General features: G+C 50.9%; 1 protein-coding gene across 1 annotated transcript; it reads left to right on the top strand.

The window, feature by feature from the left end:
* Positions 1–6,240: 6,240 nt before the first annotated feature.
* On the top strand, positions 6,241–19,109 carry CACNG1 (calcium voltage-gated channel auxiliary subunit gamma 1). The gene is made up of 4 exons (XM_002748641.5): positions 6,241–6,574; positions 15,797–15,871; positions 17,383–17,520; positions 18,313–19,109. The coding sequence occupies exons 1-4, from the start codon at positions 6,346–6,348 to the stop codon at positions 18,537–18,539; spliced, it is 669 nt and encodes a 222-aa protein (XP_002748687.1). The 5' UTR covers positions 6,241–6,345; the 3' UTR covers positions 18,540–19,109.
* Positions 19,110–19,654: the final 545 nt, after the last annotated feature.

Raw genomic sequence — 19,654 nt, 5'->3', positions numbered from 1 at the left:
ATTTCTCACTCCTATAAAGTCCACTCAGCTGTGCGGGGGTGTGTGCTAGGCTCCACCCAGTCATCCAGAGATTCAGAGGCCCATGGAGTCTCTGCCATCTTCAACATGTGTTTCTTAAGTTGCCCTGGGCATTAATGTCCAGTTGGCAGTTGGAGGGAAGAGAGAATAGATGATCTTGTGGGTGGAGACCCTTGTGAGTGATTTTAATGGACCAGGAAGTTGTGATTTCACCCTGTGTCCACATACCATTGGCCAGAACTCAATCATGTGGCCATGTCTAGGAGCAAGGGAAGGTGGGAAATGTAGTCTAGTCCTGGGGAAAACAGCTTGGGGAAGAGCTGGTCAGTGTCAGCCCCCGATCTCTATCTTTTGTTCGCTAACTCCCTCCTTGGCCTCCCCCCACCAAACTCTTTTGGGCATGCCCACTTTAAAATGACAGCTTTGCCTGGGACTGCATCAACCTGTGTGTCCCGAGCCCCTCCTTCAGCTCCAACATGATGTCTGACCTCTTCTCTGCTTCAGATGCCCCATCTGTAACATGGGTCCATACTACCTTCAACCCAGGTTGGAGGAACAGTCTTGAGCTTGTGCCTAGACCCAAACAAGAACCACAGAATTATTGAATATCATCCTCAACAGAAGTGGCAGGTACTTGAGGAATAATCTCATTCAACTTGATCATTATATCCACGATCAAGATGCCGGCAGAAAAATGCATACATTTGATCATTATAGAAAAGGATCAGCCCCCAAGAGGGAAGGAGGGGGATAGAAGGAAGGAAGACAATAATTTTTTGAGAATTTTCATAACCATGAAAGGGAGATATTGCTAGCCCAGTGGTTTTCAAGTAGGGGCAATTTTGCATCCCAAGGGGAGTTTACTAATACGTGGAGATATTTTTGGTTTTCATAACTCGAAAGGGGGTGCTGCTGACATCTATTGGGCAGAAGCTGAGGATGCCGCTACAATGCACCAAACAGCCCCCCTCCTTCATCCCCCAAAAGACTAATCTGCCACAGCCAGCAGCTTTACACTGCTCTCCTTGCCAAAGGCTGAGCCTGCTTCATCCCACCCAACCATACATTTAGCCATTCTCTACATCCCAAAATAGAATTCCCTCCAGCTGCCTAGTGTATCAGTCAGTAGGGCTGTGTAACAAACTACCTCAAAACATAGTGGTATTAAACAACCATTCAATATACTCAAAGACTCTTGTCTCTGCTTGAACAAGACAGGGCCAGGATGATTTTTCTCTGCTTCACTACCTGTGGCCTCAGCTGGAAGACTCCAAGGCTGGGGATTGGAATCATCTGGAGGTACCCCTTTAACTCACGTCTGGTGGTTGATACTGGCTGTTGGCCAAGACCTTAGGTTCTTGGCCAGGACCCTAGACCATCCTGAGCCCTTTCTCATCACCATTGTCTCCCCAACTCCTTCCTGGCCACTCCCTCACTTTCATCAAAGACCTTGGTTAAAGCCTTACTCTGTACCCCAAGTGCTGCCACCATCACAGCACATTGATGTCCACGGGGCCAACCACTCTGGCTCCCTGACTGCACAGCTCTCCAGGCCTCTCGCCTCCATTGACCTTTATCTCCAACCTTGACCTTGTCATTACCCCTAACTGTCCCAATGTAATCTTCAGGGCCATCACTCTCCTCTCTGGTCACAGTTTCCAATGCTCCCAATTCCTCCACGCCCTCTGCACCATGACGCCTGTTGTGCAACCTCGCCAAGCCTCCAGGTCTTGACCCTGCCGTCTTCTCCCAGTCTCAATGCTTCCTGGTTTCAGGGCCATCCTAACAGTCTAGACCATGGCGAGGCCTTTGCCAACACCTCAGTTCCCTTGGGCTCTTCTCTTTCTACCATTTGTCTCCTAGAAGATCCCCAACCCTCTTCCAATCTTACCTTTCAGATTTTCTCCATCTCTGCAGTTCAGCCACATAGTAACATCAGAGAAAATCAAGTGATTTGTAAATTGGTGCCTGTGGGAGGCAGAATGGTGACCCCTGAGATGTCCACATCCTAATCCCTGGAACCTGTGAATATGTGGCCTTACATGACAAAAAGGACTTGGAGGGCATGATTAAATTAAGAACCTCAAATGCTCGGATTATCCTGGATTATGTGGGCGGGCCCAGATAGAGGAACAGGGTCCCTGTAAGGGAAAGAGGGGGCGGGAGGGTTGGAGGAGGGCTGTGAGCCACCTCGCCCGGCCTGCTTCACCTTTTTCTTTAAATTGCCACTTTTCATTTTGACCTTCCCCTAAAGAAATAATATTAATGATATAATTCAGATCCTCGTGAAAAGGAATATGAAAATCTTTAGGCCAGGTGTAGTGGCTCACACCTGTAATCACAGCACTTTGGGAGGCCAAGGTGGATCACTTGAGGTCAAAAGTTCGAGACCAGCCTGGCCAACATGGTGAAACCCCATCTCTACTATAAATACAAAAATTATCCGGGTGTGGGCACATGCCTATAATCCCAGCTACTGGGGAGGCTGAGGCAGAAGAATTGCTTGAACCCGGGAGGCAGAAGTTGCAGTGAGCTGAGATCGCGCCATTGCACTCCAGCCTGGGTGACAAAAGCAATTTCAAAAAAAAAAAAAATTCTCAGGAGTGCAAGCAAGTATCAACTTCTGGAGAACAGAACAGGGAAGGAGCCCCCCAAATGTCCCACAACACTATAGTGCCAGGTGTCCAGGGTGATTGATTTAACACCATTACGTCCTTTGCTGAATCAAGTACTCAATACTCTATTAAATGCATGAGGGCAGAACTCTGGTCTCCTCTTACAAGGACCCTGGGTTGGTTCGGCTCTGCGTTCCCACCGAAATCTCACCTTGAATTGTAATAATTCTATGTTTTGGGAGAGACCCAGTGGGAGGTAACTGAACAATGGGTTAGTCTTTCCTCTGCTGTTCTTATGATAGTGAATAAATTTCACAAGATCTGATGGTCTTATGAAGGGAAGTTCCCTGCACATGCTGTCTTGCCTGGCGCCATGTAAGACGTGCCCTTTGCTCCTTCTTCACCTTCTGCCATGATTGTGAGGCCTCTCCAGCCATGTGGAACTGTGGGTCCATTAAACCTCTTTCCTTTATAAATTATCAGTCTCAGGCATGTCTTTATTAACAGTGTGAGAACAGACTAATACAGCCACTACTACCATCACAAGGATCCCGCCCTCTGAGCTCATTTAATTACCTCCCGAAGACCCCATCTCTAAACACCATCGCACTAGGGGTTAGGGCTTCAACATATGAACTTGGGGAAAACACGATTCAGCCCATGGCGCCTACCGTGGCTAAACGGGTCCAAGGCACTTCCTCCAGTCCCTCCACCCACTCCACAGCCCGGACCGTGGCCCTCATTTCACAAAGGGTGGTTTAGAAACACTAATGGCTTGCTGGACGCTGCACAGCTGCAGACAAGCAGTGCAGGGATTTGCTTGGGGCTGGCTGGCTCCATCACCTGCTAGCTTGGTCTCCCTCTCACATGCTGCCCCATGAGATGCGCCCCTTCCTGTTGCCCTGGAAAGGGTGAGGACATGGATGTTGCCCTGCTCAACTCCCAGCAAATGCCTGTGACTACTGAAGTCCCTTCCTGGCCCTGCCAGGCCCTTGGGGGACCAGGCAGGCAGCCCGGCAATGCCTCTGTGAGCAGAAAAGGCGTCTTTGAAGGAGCTTTCAGTAAACAGGGAAGAGAACGTGGACTTGCCTGCAGCAGCTGCAGCTGCCGGCCTCGTGGTGCGATTTACACAAAGATGACTTCAAAAGGAAGAGGCCATCAATCTTTCATGCTTTCACTGCACTGGGGTGGAGGACTCTGGACCCCTGCATGGAGCACGAACCTGTCCCCCACCGAGGGAAAGAGCAGCAGAGGTTGTCAGTGGCTGCCCCTGCCAAGGCTTGGCGTCTCTGATGGGCCTGCAATGTCTCCATGGCTGGCGCTGGTGCACCCCATGGGCTGAGCCCCCTCAGGCTGCTTTTCAAGAGCCTCAGAGGCTCTTGGCACGGAAGAGCTTAGGGCACCCCCCACCCCGCCACCACCACACCAGGAAATTCAAAAGACACTTTTATTCTCCAAATGACACTGTATTTACTTGTAATGCTAAAATTAAATAGCTTCTTTCTAGATATTTTGTCTTAAAACACTGGAACCTTTTTTTGGCTCCCTGACTACTGCTTTGCTGGGGTGCCTGGCACTCAGTAGTTCTGCTCAAGCTGTCCAGCACCCCCTGAGGTCCTCAGGTACCAGGGTCCTGAAGCTGGGACCCCACAAGCAGTGTGAGAGGGCTGAGAGGCTGTGGCCATGTCCCAGCTCCTGGGAGTTCCCCATGGAGACAGTCCACCCACCTGGAGACAGGCAGCTCCTCCACGAGCTGAGGCAGGGGCGGTGGCAGGTGTCAACAGCCAGTCAGCCATCAGTCAGTTGTGATGGATTAGCGCCCACTGGGAACAGAGAGGTGGGGGGCAGGGAGGAAGCGGGCAGAGATGAGAGCAGTGGGGAGAGAAGTTTTCGGGAGATCGTAATCTGGACGCGAAACTGATTTTTAAAATATGAAAGTTTGGGTGGAACTGCCATAACCACATGCCAGTGGCTGGAGACATGAGGGTTCCGCTCATCCCTGGGGCTGTTCACCCTGGCTTGCCACATCTCCTCTCTGGGCTGCAGATTCCTAATCTGTCACAATAGATCTTGAAGCTTCTTCCCAGTTCAAACCATGGGTTAAGACTTTGGGTTCTGGGTTCTGAAACCTGGCTTCCTCATTTTCCTGCTGTGTGATCTTGGAAAAGTGGCATCATGTCTCTGAGCTTCTGTGTCCTTATCTGTGAAATGCAGTAAGAGTCGTAGCTCCCTTGTGGATTGGTGTGGAGAATAACTGTGATGCTGGAGGAAGGCTTAGCAGAGCGCCTAGTCGACAGGAAGCCCTCGCTGAAGACGAGCCGTTGCTACTATTATCATCATCGTGAACTTTCTGTGATTCCAAGGCTGGAGGCTGGAACGTTTCTGTCCACATGGGGAGAGTCTCTGTAAACCGTGTCAATCTGAGGCCAGGATTTTGAAGCTCAAGGCCCCACCCAGCTTAGGAAGCTATTCCTGGTCATGCATCAGCCTCTCGGCTAGACCCAAAAAGGGCTACCCGGTAAGCTGAGAAAGAAGAGATGGCACAACCTGGCACAACCTGGAGGGATGTAGGGGCCAGAGCCTTGGGGATCCCTGCAGGGCAGCCAGGCACACAGGACCCTGGGAGGGCGCTCAGTTCCAGGCTTTCTGTGTTCTCTGCCATATCTAAGCACTCACGAGCCTCCTAATTATCCCCCGTAAATCAACCTATTTGTTCTTTTTTACTCACACCCTTATTTTGCAAATTAAATAAGTGTGTTCAAATTAAATAAAAATCATTATCACCTGCTGTTAATAGAGGCAAAACCAAACACAGTACCCTGAAAACAGAACGACCAAGTCCAACGAGATTCCTTGTCCTCTTCAGGCCATTCTCTCTTGGTTTCGGAGGACACTCTGTGGGCAGTACAGACACTGACCCCAAATGCAGCTTTGCTCTGGACCCAGTTCCGGGTATGGAAAGAGAATTGAGAAGGAAGTGATGTTCTCATGAAGGGGTCAGAGTCGGGAAAGGCCAGGCCTGGGAAACACCAATAATCTTCCCACGGTTTGGGGGAGGCCATGGATTTTGTGGCTAAAACACTCCCCAAGAGGTGGACTCCAGAGGCCCTGGACGGGTTCCCTGGGATGTCCCTAAACAGTCCTAGTCTCCCCAGATCCCAGGATGAGGACCTACTCACTGCCCTGCTGGTGACAGACTTGCCCTGTGGGAGCCCGGGAGAGCCAGGCAGCCTGCAGCTCTGGTCTCCTCCCCTGCCCTGGGATGCCCTTTCCCAGCAGCCCAGAGCAGGCAGGTCCCCACCCCCAGCCCCTGCTGCCCACCCCCTCCCAACTCAGACACCTTGAGCTGCTACTCCACAGAGGCCTCAATCCACCACCCAGAGCCTTCTCTCCTTGCCCCCCTACCAGGGTACTTCTGGCTCCCAAAGGAAGAAACCCCTGAAACCTGAGCAGAAGCTGTCCTCGGTGCCACGCCTGGAGACGGTCATTAATAGCAGCCTCCCTCAGGCCCCTGATTCGTCTGGACAGCTGCTCAGCATGTCCAGCGTCCCTCAGCCCCAAGCCCAGCCCACTCTGGCTCAGCCAGGCCACACTAAACTTAGTGGCCACTCCCAGCTTGACAGCCACTGCCACCCCCCAGCTCGGCTGTCACCTGCCCTAGGAGACACAGCCGCCGGACCCTGCCCAGGGCACCCACGCCTCGGCGACCACCATGTCCCAGACCAAAACGCTGAAGGTCCGTGTGACCCTCTTCTGCATCCTGGCGGGCATCGTGCTGGCCACAACAGCCGTGGTAACCGACCACTGGGCTGTGCTGAGCCCCCACCTGGAGCACCACAACACCACCTGCGAGGCGGCCCACTTCGGCCTCTGGCGGATCTGTACCAAGCGCATCCCCATGGACGACAGCAAGATGTGCGGGCCCATCACCCTGCCCGGGGGTAATGTACCCAGCATCCCTCCCAATCCCCACTTCCTGCCCTTTCCCATCTTTCCCCAACAAAGTTACCCACACGAAGCAAGGCAGGTTTCTCTGCCTAGAACAGGGCAGCCGCCCAGCCCTTTCTGCCCAGGGAAGAAGATCCGACTCGCATGTGCTGTGCTGGTGGCCGGAGCTGGGTTGTAAGACGAGGGCGTTTGTCCCAGCTATTTCTGTCTGGCTGGACCTTGGGGCTTTTTGTCCAGAGCAGACATCTGAGCAGGCTCAAGAAAGGGACTGTGGCTCTACCAGCCCGGGGGCTTCTGGGCCCCACCTGATCACTCCCTCCCTGCCAAGACAGGCTGAGTGGCTCTGTGTGCTCAGACTCGTGGAACCTATCAGGCTGGCAGGTTCGTTCCTGGACTTAAGGCAGGAGAGTAGACTGGACAGGTGAATTTGCAGGGTCCTGTGCTGAATGAAAGTGCAGGGTTCCCTGCTCCAAATTACCGAGGATTTCAAGGCAGTGACAGCGAGGCATGAAACCAAGCATGGACCCTTGAGGGCCCTGGGCCTAGGGCAGCTGCACAGGTTGAATGTCTATGAAGCAGGACATGGCTGTGGGTGAGCCGCCTGCCCCCTACCTTTTCTTGAGACAGAGTTGCACTCTGTTCCCTGTGCTGGAGTACGATGGTGCAATCTCGGCTCACTGCAACTTCTGCCTCCTGGGATCAAGCTAGTCTCCTGCCTCAGCTTCCCCAGTAGCTGGGATTGCAGGCATGCGCCACCATACCCATCTAACTTTTGTATTTTTAGTAGAGACGGGGTTTTGCCATGTTGGCCAGGCTGGTCTTGAACTCCTGACTGCAAGCAATCCGCCCACCTCGGCCTCCCACAGTGCTGGGATTAGGCATGAGCCGCCGTGCCCAGCCTCCACCCCCACTTTTGTCAGGACTTCAGTCCTCTGTGCCTCCTCTCTTAGCTCAGACCCTATCAGCATTTTAAAAGACCATGTCAAAGCATTTTCCTCATCCTGTCATTTAAGCATATTCCTCAATTTCCTACCATGTGACCAAACCACATGTCGAAGGTAAGCTCTTTTTCAGGAGTACCTGGTATTTGTGTGGCTAACCTCTATTCTGCAAATGCAGAGGCCTCTGGATTCTTAGCAAATACAGCACTTCTTTAGAGGAAAGAGGGCTACATGGAGACCAGGCGGCCAGGAATCATCACCATTGCCTACCACGCTCCAAATGACTCTCCAGGGAGGACAAAGCTCAACTCAGCCTCAGCTTCTTCCTCTATAAAATATGGGACTGACTCTCAACAACATAAGATCCCTTCCCAGGCTGAGGGACACCCATCCATGGTGGCAGTGGAGCAGGGTGATGTCAGTGTGATGTCCCACCTGGCTTTCAGGATTATTCCGTCTTTTATCAGACTGGATGTTCCTTGAAACCTGTCCTTCAAGGACACTAAGGCTGAGTCCCCAAAGATCTTGCAGTCTGTTTGTGGGTCAGAGAGCCCAGACCCCATCCTCCCATGTCTCTGCTCCCTCTTCCTTCCCTCCTGCTTGCTCCAGAGATCCCCTCCCTTGCTTACCCCAACTGGGTGCCCAGAAGACTCGTAAGTACCCAGCTGTTGTAGAAACACCAAGTCCCAGTGCTTGAGGGTGACAGGTGTGAGCATGTGCTGGCAGGGTATTGCATAGCTGGGATGCCCATGTCCCTTGACCACTGCGAAGCACACCCATAAACAGGCACAGCCTCCAGCCTACTCCCCTGGGTGGGGCAGGGCAGGGCAGGGCGAGGTAGCTTCTACAGGGACCACACATGGGGACGTGCTGTTACAGTCCTGTTCACCCATCTCTGGAACCATCTGACTTTTAAAGTCAGAGAAGAGGGCTGGGCAGTGAACAGAGTCCACACAAGGAAGAGACAGGCTGGTGAGAGGTGACTGGACCAATCACAGGGGGTGACAGGCTGGGGAGACGTTAGTGGACCAATCACAGGGGGCAACAGGCTGGCAAGAGGCGATTGGACCAATCACAAGGGACCAACAGGCTAGTTAGAGGTGAGTGGACCAATCATAGGGGGCCAACAGGCTGGTGAGAGATGACTGGACCAATCACAGGGGGGCAGCATGCTGGTGAGAGGTGACTGGACCAATCGCAGTCACTGGAACCAATGCTAGTCACTGGAACCAATGCTAGTCACTGGAGCCAACAGGCATTGCTTGAGCTTGAGCCTGACCAGGATCTACCTCTTTGACTTCTTAGCCTAACCAGCCATGAACCATACCTCCCACGCTTGTGACACGGAGCACTACCTTTCCCCCAGTAATCTTCCAAAGTATGTTCCTGCCTTTTTCCCTCTCTTTTCTGTGCAAATGGACATCTTTCTCTTTCCCTATCTGCCCTTCTTGTGTTCCCTGGGACCACTCTTCTCTAGAGGGAGGAAGTGAGTTCATATGTGGCTTCTCAATTAACAACAGTAATAATGGCACGTACATGTAACCCTATGTGCCAGATATTGTTGTAAATGCTTTACATGTATTAACCTCTAATGACATTGGGAAAAAAAATTATGGAGAAAGAACCTCCAAAAATCTTCTTCTACATAAAAGCAATGAGAGTGCTGGCAGAAATTGTCAGAATTAGCCTTTTGAGAACTGTGAAAATTAATCAAAGTCTTGCAGCAATCCAGCAAGAAAAATGGGTGAATCTCAGGACCAGTGAGTTCTGTGGTGTTTTAACTTGCCCTATTCTTTTTCCCTTTTCCAGCTCTGTAGTGACCTTGCAAACCAACATTCGACAATCAGTGAAAACCATCATCCCACTAGCCTCTGGAGGGGAGAGAATGGGGTTGGATCAAAGGCCCATTCCCAGAGAATTGTCATTATTTGACCTGTCTGGTGATTCCCTGAAAATCCTCGCTTAAGAAGCTGTTTCTTTTTGATCTGACTCTGAGCTCATGAGGGCAAATAGTCAATTATTAGAGATGATTGCTTAACATCATGGTTGCCTGAGGCAGGAGATAATTGTTGGGCAAAACAACGGGCCAATCAAAAAACTGGAGACTGAGATGTCCATAGGTTGCTTTGAAAAGCTTCAACATATTCCTGGGAATCTAGGAGGCCATGTGCATAAACAGTGCTATGTGCATGCTTGGGAAAGACTTGAGAAGGCCCTAAGCACTCACCTCTGCCTTATCTTGAGGCTCTGTTCAAACAGAAAGTGAAGGCTAAGGCAGAGATGTGGGTGGCTTAGCTGAGTGTGAGAGTCATATGAACAGAGCCCCTCAGTAAAGACTGGGAGAGGTATTGTTTATAAGCATTTTAGGAAATTTCTAACCTGTCACTAAGGTAATTGAACAGGGATTTAAGTGGTCACAGAAGACAACACAGACTTCAAAAAAGTCACTAAACAAACAACAGGAACAAATCCTCAAGAAGGGGGAACAACCGATTTCCAGAGTTGTCACATTATATTGTTTAAAAACTACTGGCTGGGTATGCTGGCTCACTCCTGTAATCCCAGCACTTTCGGAGGCCGAGGTAAGAGGATTGCTTGAGGCCAGGGGTTTGAGATCAACCTGAGCAATATAGTGAGACCCTGTCTCTACTAAAAAAAAAAACAAAAAACGAAAAACCCCACAAAATAGCCAGAAATGGTGGCATGTGCCTGTAATTCTAGCTATTCCCAAGGCTTAGGTGAGGAAATTGTTTGATCTCAGGAGTCAGAGACTACAGTGAGCTGTGATCATGGCACTGCACTCCAGTCTGGGTGACAGAGCAAGACTCTGTCTCTAAATAAATAAATATATACATAAATAATACAAGACATGCAAAGAGCCAAACCGATATGGCTCATATATGGGGCAGAGATAAATTAATAGATCCCTAAGGAAGCCAGATATTGGGCTTATTAGACAAAGACTTTAAATCAGCTATTGTAAATATGTCCAAAGAACTTTGAAAAAAAAATCAAAAGAAAGATGAAAATGATGTATCATGAAATAGAAACTATCAATAAAGAGACAGAAATTATTTTTAAAGAGCCAAATAAAAATTCTGGAGTTGAAAAGTACAATAACTGAAATGAAAGATTTACTAGAGGGGCTCAATAGCATATCTGAGCAGGAAAAGAATCAGTGACCTTGAAGATAAGTCAGTTGAGATTAGCCAGTCTGGGGAACAGACAGAAAAAAAAATAAAGTGATGAGAGCCTCAGACACTTGTGGGACACCATCAAGTGCATAAAGGGAGTGCCAGAAGGAGAGGGAAAGAGAATGGGGCAAAAAGGTATGTGAAAAATAATGTCCATATGCTTCCCAGATTGGATGAAAAACATTAAAACTCTACAAATTTATGAAGCTCAATGAACTTCAGGTAGAATAAACTCTAAGGGATCCACATTAGACCATCATAACCAAACTGTTAAAAGACAGAGACAGAGAATCTTAAAAAAAGAGAAAGAAGCAACTCATCACACACAAGGAATCTTTAACAAGATGAACAGCCAATTTCCCCCAAATCTATGGAGGCCAGAAGGTGATGAGATGACATACATATATTAGCTCATCTAATCCTCACAAAAACCTCCATGAAGTCCATACTATTACCATCATCCCAATCTTCCAGATCAAGAAAATGAAGCACTGGGAGGTTGAGATATCTGACCAAGGTCACACAGGTAATGAGCAGAGCAGCCAGGACTCACACTCAGACATTTACCCCTAACATTCAACTTTTCAGTCAATACATCAACTACTTTACAACAACCCAGTGAGTAGGTTCTCATTCTACAGGTGGTTCTTATTCTGCAGGTAGGAACACTAAGGCTGAGCATGGCCTTTTCCAGGCTAACTAGCTAACAAGTAGAAGTTCGCCACCCAAGCCTTGAATCCAGTCTCCTTTCTCTCCACTTCCTTCCCACACCCTCTATTGTGCATATAAACACAGCTCCTAAAAGCTCTGACCCAAGCGAACACAGAGTCCAGCTTTTGACCTGATTTGTTTGAGGGCAGCTGGGCCAGGAGCTGGCGCAGTGGTGACTTCTCAAGGTCCCATTTAGCCTTAGAATGTTGGAGGCTCAGTGGGAAAGCATTGTCTAATTTTTCTACCGTCCCCCAAAGAGTCTTAGAAGGACTTCCATGTACACAATCAACATGTAAAATCAATTACAATGCCTCCAGAATGAGGATAGTAGGGGCCTCTGCCATTGTCAGGAGACACTATGTGTTCTGAAAGTCCAAATGAACCCACAGAGAGGCCATCCCCCACCCTTGGGCTGGGTGAAGGGTTGCTTCTTTCAGGCTCTGTCTCTTTAGGTCAAGGAGGCAGGCAGCCCCAAGGCGCACTTCACCTAGTGCCCTATTTTTCTTAGTGGTCCATCTTCTCTCAGTGCAGGAATTGGGACTGCATGGAAGAGCATGATACTACTGACCCCAGGAATTTCATCAGCTCCCCTCACCACCCACAGGAGTCCATGCCGGAGGCCTAGGCCAAAGCCAGCTTCCCCCACAGAAGAGCAGTGCTCTGAAGATCCAGGGTCAGGTGTTGGAGATTTCTCCAGCCCATTTTATAAAATTCCTCAATCAGAGATGTGGGAGGAGACACAGCCCAGAGAAGCCACTGTCAGGAGTGGAGAGAACTTCTTTTACCCAAAGGCTAAAAACCACACTGGCATCAATGCCAGCCAGAGGCTTCCTTGCATCCCTGGAGTACCAGTCCCTTGGATCTGGACAAATCCACAAAGTATCTTTGAACATATTAAAGTCTCCATGAACTGATACATTCTCAGTGATAACCCAGGGCATCCCCTAATCCTACCAGCTGTTCCAACTATCACCAAAAGATCCCTATTAACTCAAGCTCAGCTTGGAGCTAAATGTGGCTTCTGCTCTAATTCTTTGAAACTGGCACACTAGACACGGCTCTGCGCATTCACTAACACCCTCAACCAGAACACTTGGCTAGCCAGACTATTCCATCCCCCAGTCAAGCCTGAGAGCTGAGTTCACCATATTTTTAAGAAATACCCCATTTAATATTTTTAGACCACTGAGTCTTATGGAAATAACAACATTGACCTCAGCATAAAACATTTGCAGAGACAAAGGAGAATGGCACAGCCTCAGAGTTCCCAACACCCAGATCATCATCCTGGCTTTGGAACCTCTGCTGACTTAGTCAGAAGCAAAGCTGCAATCCCTGAGCTTTGTGCAAGTGTGATGAAAGCCAGGGCAGGCAGGCAGGGAGGGACATGCCAGAGGCAGAGGCGGGAAGGCTCAGGGTCTGCACAGGACCGTCACTGTCCCTCTCCTCTTGACCCCTGACTAGGATGGGTCCACCTCGGATGTACTTCCTCTTTAAGTTGCCCTGGATGCTCAGTTTCCCAAATAGTATCCACCTGGACCCAGGGACAAGGCAGGAAGGGAAGGGGCTCATAGGAGGGCCTGTTCATCTGAACAGGACCCTGCACCCTCTTGAATGACATGGGCAGATGCCTGGCCTGATTTGTCCTGAATGAGGCCTGGGTCTGATGTGTCCCCACCCCTACAGGGGCCATCACAGACCATGAAAGGGTTTACGGTCTCCAATGGGTGGCCACATAGCCCAGGAGTGGATGCTTCTCCCAGGTTCAGGGCAGGAGACACTGGCCTTTTTCATGTGCTAAGCCCAAGAGAGGGGACAGGGTCAGCCCATCCATCCTCAGGCCCCCAGTTCAGCCACTCAAAAGTGATGCTTAGGCTTCTTGAGGCCCTGAGAAGGAATCCTACCCACTGGGAGCCCCCTACCCCCATTTGAGGACACTTAATGGAAAAGAGGGAGGGGGAACCTTGTACCTGGGCCACTGAAAGAAAGCATCCCCTCAAAAACTCACAGCCTGGCTCCTGCAGACACGGAGCCTACTCCTGTGTCTGAGTTAAGATCGTTTCTATCCAAGCAGCCAGCAGCCAGATGGAGCCTGGCGTTTATCTGGTGAGGATTCGGCAAGCCAAATGCTACCTGTGCAAGAGCCACCTCAGCTACCCAGCAGGTGTGAACAGCTGTGCCCCGGCGAGGCACTCCATGGCCCTCATCTCAGGCCCTCCGCTGGGAAGGATTTTAACTGACGGCTTTCTAGCAGTCGGGGAGGCAGCTGAGCGTGAAATACACTTGAATTCAGTCAATTGTGACAACTGAAATTGGCCCCTAAAGAATGAAACAGAAATGTTTCTTTGTCCAGAGGGAGACACATGGAGACTTATGACATAGCACGGGCCATTTTGAAGCAGTGACTCAAGGGATCTATAGCTAATAATCTAACAAATAGAAGAGGGCTGCAGCATGCTTTAAAATAGCACCGGATGCCGAGAGAGAATAGCAGAGCACCAATTCTGACATCACCACCAGCAGTCAGACACCCCAGGTAACCGGTTCAAAAGGAAAGTGATTTAAATATAGAAGAGCGCAGAGAGGGCTGTTTATGCCAGGAACGTTTATTGCTGCTAAACCAGATCCCATCTCCAGGGGTCATTTCCTTCCTCAACCTCATGAGAGGCAGCAGCCCTGACTTTTGTGGGAAGGAGGGGAATGGTATGGGACCACAGGCTTCAGGAGCAAGATGATTTAGGTCAGATTAAATAAAGCCTTCATCCCCAAAAAAAAGCCTTGGTAGCACTGCAGGTGCATTTCTAGAAAGAACTAGGCATCAACTGCCTTGTGAGCATCTAAATGAGGCCCGGAAGTGAAGAAATGAATTGACAAACTAGACACCATCTAAACTAGAGGAAGAGATGTTTTTCTATTTGAGCGCCTCCACAAATAAAAAGCAAACTAATTTAGTTTTTGAAGAAAACATAATATAAAATAACCCATTCATCCACTTCCTAAATCAAAAGAAAAGAAGATAAATTCTGTTTAGGAAGAAATAAGGCTGTGCCTTTTTTTGTTTTTTAGACTGACTCTCACTTGGTCACCCAGGCTAGAGCGCAGAGACAGGATCTCAGCTCACTGCAACCTCTGCCTCCCAGGTTGAAGCAATTCTCCTGCCTCAGCCTCCAGGTAGCTGGGATTACAGGCACCTGCCACCAAAGCTGGCTAATTGTTGTGCTTTTAGTAGAGACGGGGTTTCATCATGTTGGTCAGGCTGGTCTCAAACCCCTAGACTCAAGCGATCTTCCCTCTTCGGCCTCGCAAAGTGCTGAGATTACAGGCGTGAGCCACGGCGCCTGGCCTGTGCTTTGATTTTATAGTATACCTAGCTATGAGAGAGAGGCTGAAAGAGAAAAATGGAAGTGAAATTGTATTTTAAATCAGCATGAATGTCCTTGTGCTGAGCCTTTCCCTTCTCCCTTGCCAAATTCAGATTTGTGTTCCTACTGCCCACAGACTTCCTCAGCTTTTATGACAATGATCAGGTGGGTCTCATCTGGGCCGTCTCACAGAGACCCAGGGCCCAGTGAAACCACTGATGGTCACATTCGGCCCTCACCAGGCTTCCATCTGCATCAGGCCATCCAATGGCCACTCAGAAAAGGACCTTTGCAGGGCACTTTAAGAAGCCTGGAGCAGGGGTTCCTATCCTGGCTGCATCAGAATCTCCCAGAAAGCTTCTGAACAGCACTGCACCCCAGCTCCCCCCAGTGAATCAGGGCATGCCTGGATTCTGCTGAGAAACACAATACCAGATGTGGGGTTGATGCAGGCATTCTCAGTCTTGGCACTGTTGACACTGTGGCCTGGATAATTCCATGCTGGGAGGGCCTGTCCTGTGTGTGGTACGATTTCGGGAGAGTCTGTGGCCTCTACCAACCAGATGCCAGGTGTACCCCTCTCAACACCAGCATGTCCCCAGGCATTGCCCAGTGTCCCCTGGGGGGGCAGAGTCAGCCCCAATGGAGACTGCTGATTGGTTCTTTGTTGATTATACATCCTGAACACCCTGAAAAATGGCTTGAACCTGGGCCTCAGTTACCCCATCTGCCTAATGGGGTGCAGAACCCACATGCCATCTGCCCTGCGGGTTCATCCAGCCTCAGCTCCCTGAAGACCTCCCAGCCTTCTAGGCAACCTCACTAACCCACTGAGATGTTGTCTACGGGTCAAAGACAGATGTTTCGGCCCAGATTAGGGATTTGGGGAGCAGGGAGCCGGCCAGAGCCCCTGCGTGCCCAGCAGAATGACGCTGCGCTCTCTGCCAGGCCTCAGTCCTTGCTGTGGGCCCGTCCTCTCAACTCACAGGCTGTCTCCTCCTTTGCAGAGAAGAACTGTTCCTACTTCAGGCATTTTAACCCCGGCGAGAGCTCGGAGATCTTCGAATTCACCACTCAGAAGGGTGAGCCTGGGTGGAAAGGGGGCAGAGGTGACAAGAGGGAACTTCTATGTCGTGCACCACAGAGCCCGAAAGTCATTGGGGTGAATGCGCTGACTTCCTCACGCCTGATGAGAAGCAGCCTGGCCTTTCCTCTCCTCTGGGCCAGGGAGCGTCTGTGGAAGCAGCACTTCCTGGTGGGCTCCGACCCAGGGGCAGCTGTTGTGGCGGGAGCTGTAGGTGTGGAATGAGGGCTCAGAAGCCCCACAGTGGCTCTTGATAGAATGTGACAGGGTATGCAGGGACAGTCTGAGTCCCTCCCTCACCTAGAAATCCCTCCCCGAGTAGCAGGAGGCCATGGTGGGCTCTGGGAGCTTTTCAAAATCAACAGAGCTCAGGCGCACACCCACTGTCGGGAGTACAGACCAGAGCCTGCCCGCACCCAGATAGCTGCACACAGTGTGCGTGGGCAGACACACATTCACACACACTGATACACACACACACAGATACACACATACAATGACATACACACTGACACACATGTACACACACAATGACACACAAGCATTGAGTGACACACAGAAACACAATGACATACACACAAGACAGAATGACACACATACAAGACACACACAGACACACAGTGACACACAATGATACACACATAAGACACACACATACAATGATACACACATAAGACACAGACACACTGACACACACGATTACACACACAAGACACAGATACAGAGACACATATAATGACACACAATTACATATGACATGCAGTGATACACAGGCAATAACACACACAAAATGACACACACAATGACACAAGACACAATGACACACAGGTAATGACACACGGACACACTACCATGCACAGAAACATGTAACACGAGCACATGCAGACACACATGACACACCGGGTGACACACACCATCGTACTGACACAGACCCAGATACTAGCATACACAGAGACATATAACACACACATACACCAACACAGGCACACACTAACATACACAGATACACATTCTGACAGATCTCACACATGTGGCACATACACTAATATACAGACACACTAACCACACACAGACACACACACTGCCACACAGACACATGCACACATTCACACACTGCCACGCACACTGGCAGAGCCTCACGTGCACCAGGCTGGATGACAAGCCACTCTGTCATCCTTTGCTCCTTAACCCCAAGACAGACCCCCCACTGTCCCATTGCCTCCTCCCTGTTGATCGGAGGACAATTTCTGCTCTAGAAAGGTCTCCGGCCACCTGCCTCTCGCCCCTGCCCCGTTGCGGACCTTGCAGCCTGGTGCTCTGGAAAGACAGGGGTGAAAGAAGCCCTGGGGCAGCCTGGCTCTGCGTGGGCCTTAGGGCAGGACTCGGTCCCCCGGGCTGTCAGCTTTCCCACGTGTGAAATGGGAACTGTGGTGCAGGCGTTGTCCCTAACCAGCCACGACGAGAGCTCCCAGGCTGAGGCCGCATGCTGCATGTCCCTTGTGTTCGCAGAGTACAGCATCTCGGCGGCCGCCATCGCCATCTTCAGCCTTGGCTTCATCATCCTAGGCAGCCTCTGTGTCCTCCTGTCCCTCCAGAATAAGAGGGACTACCTGCTGCGGCCTGCGTCCATGTTCTACGCCTTTGCAGGTAGACTGGGGACCCTGCCCAAACGCAGGGCTGGAGGACCATGTCATGGGGGACTCTCTGCTCCACTCTCATGCCTACCGCGGGATTTGGGTAGGGGGCATTCCGCAGGCTCCATCCCCAACCAGGGGCAAACCTGCCAGGCCCTCAGTGACTCCAGGTGGGTTAGAGGGAGAGAGAGCTGGGCGGTTTGTCCATTCCTCCCCACAGCCCTCAAGGCCCCAAAGAAACCCCCCAGAGAATGATGGACAAAAGAAGGAAAGAAATGTGGTTGCCTTTCTTACTTTTTCTTGAGGGATGAGGAAGAAAGTCTCACTCTGTTCTCCAGGCTGGAGTGCAGTGGCGCAATCACAGCTCACTGCAGCCTCAAACTCCTGGGTTCAAGGGTTCCTCCCACCCCAGCCTCCCAAGTAGCTGGGACTACAGATGTGCAGCACCACTCTTGGCTAATTTTTTATTTTAATTTTTTATAGAGACAGAGGTCTCATCACTATGTTGCCCAGGCTGGTCTCAAGCTCCTGGCCTCAAGCGATCCTCCCGTCTCAGCCTCCCAAAGTGCTGGGATTACAGGCATGAGCCGCCACACCTGGCCATGTGGTCACCCTTCTGAGGGATGCAGGATTGGGTGGTGGGTGGACAAATGGATCCTTCTGCAGGTTCCCAGCTAGAAACTGCCTTGAGGTGGCTTTTCCCCTGAGGCAAGATCACTGCCTCCTCCAAGTACACAGGCTAGGGTGGGGCTGGGGGCAAGGCAGGGGCCCTTTGGTCCCTGAGCGTCTCTGGTTCTGCCCCCAGGTCTCTGCATCCTCGTCTCAGTGGAGGTCATGAGGCAGTCAGTGAAGCGCATGATTGACAGTGAGGACACCGTCTGGATTGAGTACTATTACTCCTGGTCCTTCGCCTGCTCCTGTGCCGCCTTTGTCCTCCTCTTCCTTGGCGGTGTCGCCCTCCTGCTATTCTCCCTGCCTCGAATGCCCCGGAACCCCTGGGAGTCCTGCATGGATGCTGAGCCTGAGCACTAGACTTCCTGCAGCCCCGGTGACCCTCAGGCTTCTTCCCCAGGAAGCTGGGTCTCAGCCTGGAACCTTCCAGAGAGGAGGCCGGAATAATTTTAGCTCCACCCTGCTCCCATTTGCACCCCCACCCCCAACCCGTGACAGTCACGGGCTGCTTCCTCTCTCTGAGCTCCCCTGGGCTGCCGCAGGCGCCCCTGGGAATAGAGCAAAAGGACCTGAGTCCCAACCTGACCACAGTCGGGGAAGGCAGGACCAGCAGGTGGACAGGTGTTTGCAGGGACCCAGTGTCCCCTGGAGCTTAGAGGTGTCCCCACTGTACCAGCCTCTGATTATTTGCCTCCAGTTGTCCTTTATGAACGTCGCAGGGACAACCTGTGTTTGCCAGTTCTGGGTGCTCCATGTAAATAGCCAGCCTTTCTACTCACGATAAAATGAGGACCAGCCTCTCCTACTCAGTGATAAAACACATCCTCTCTGATGAGCCGAACGTCCCCTCCTTGGCTTCCAGGAGCCCTGGGAAGCATTTTTAACTGGGTAGAATCTGACTGTGGCTAGAAATAAAAAGCTCTCAGAAAACTCATGTTTTCCTTGCGCCTCGCATTGAAATCACTTGGATTCTCAGCCACATCCCAGGGGCCCCCTGACCCCAAATGAGAAGGGAAAGCAGGTCACCTGGGTATGCTGAGGACTTTTGTGGGGACAAGAGGGCCACACACGTGGCTTAGAGGCTCTGAATTCCAACTCATATCTCCAGGCCCTGGGGTTGTTTTCGGGAGAAACTAGAAACCCTCTGATGAAGCAAGGGTGTTAAAAATAGGAGGGGTTATTTCTAGAGCCTGCCATGGACGCACCTGGTGCCGACGCAGCGCTGAAGCAGCCAGCCCGTGTCTGATTTCTGATGCCAGGTTTTTGTTGTGAAGAACATCAGGAATCAGGGCTTAGCAGTTAGACACTAAGGGCCACATGGAGAGCCATGATTTGCACTCTTCTGCCTTCCAAAACCCCACAATACTTGTCCAGCTTTCCAAAGTGGAGTTCAGATGTGAGCGGCAGCTGGGATCCTTGCCTTGAACACTGGAGATCTTGCTGGAGTTCATACTTCTAGGGCAGGGTTTGGCAAA

The sequence above is a fragment of the Callithrix jacchus genome, chromosome 5 (genome assembly GCF_049354715.1).
Source record: "Callithrix jacchus isolate 240 chromosome 5, calJac240_pri, whole genome shotgun sequence".
NCBI lineage: Eukaryota > Metazoa > Chordata > Mammalia > Primates > Cebidae > Callithrix > Callithrix jacchus.
This window is presented reverse-complemented; position numbering and strand designations above follow the sequence as displayed.

What these genes read in the sequence shown, in the direction of transcription:
- CACNG1 (XM_002748641.5), top strand. Translation starts at nt 6,346, where the DNA reads ATGTCCCAGACCAAAACGCTGAAGGTCCGTGTGACCCTCTTCTGCATC. An exon ending in GCCCATCACCCTGCCCGGGG is followed by an intron (nt 6,575 to 15,796) that starts GTAATGTACCCA and finishes CCTCCTTTGCAG; the next exon opens with AGAAGAACTGTTCCTACTTC. An exon ending in CGAATTCACCACTCAGAAGG is followed by an intron (nt 15,872 to 17,382) that starts GTGAGCCTGGGT and finishes TTGTGTTCGCAG; the next exon opens with AGTACAGCATCTCGGCGGCC.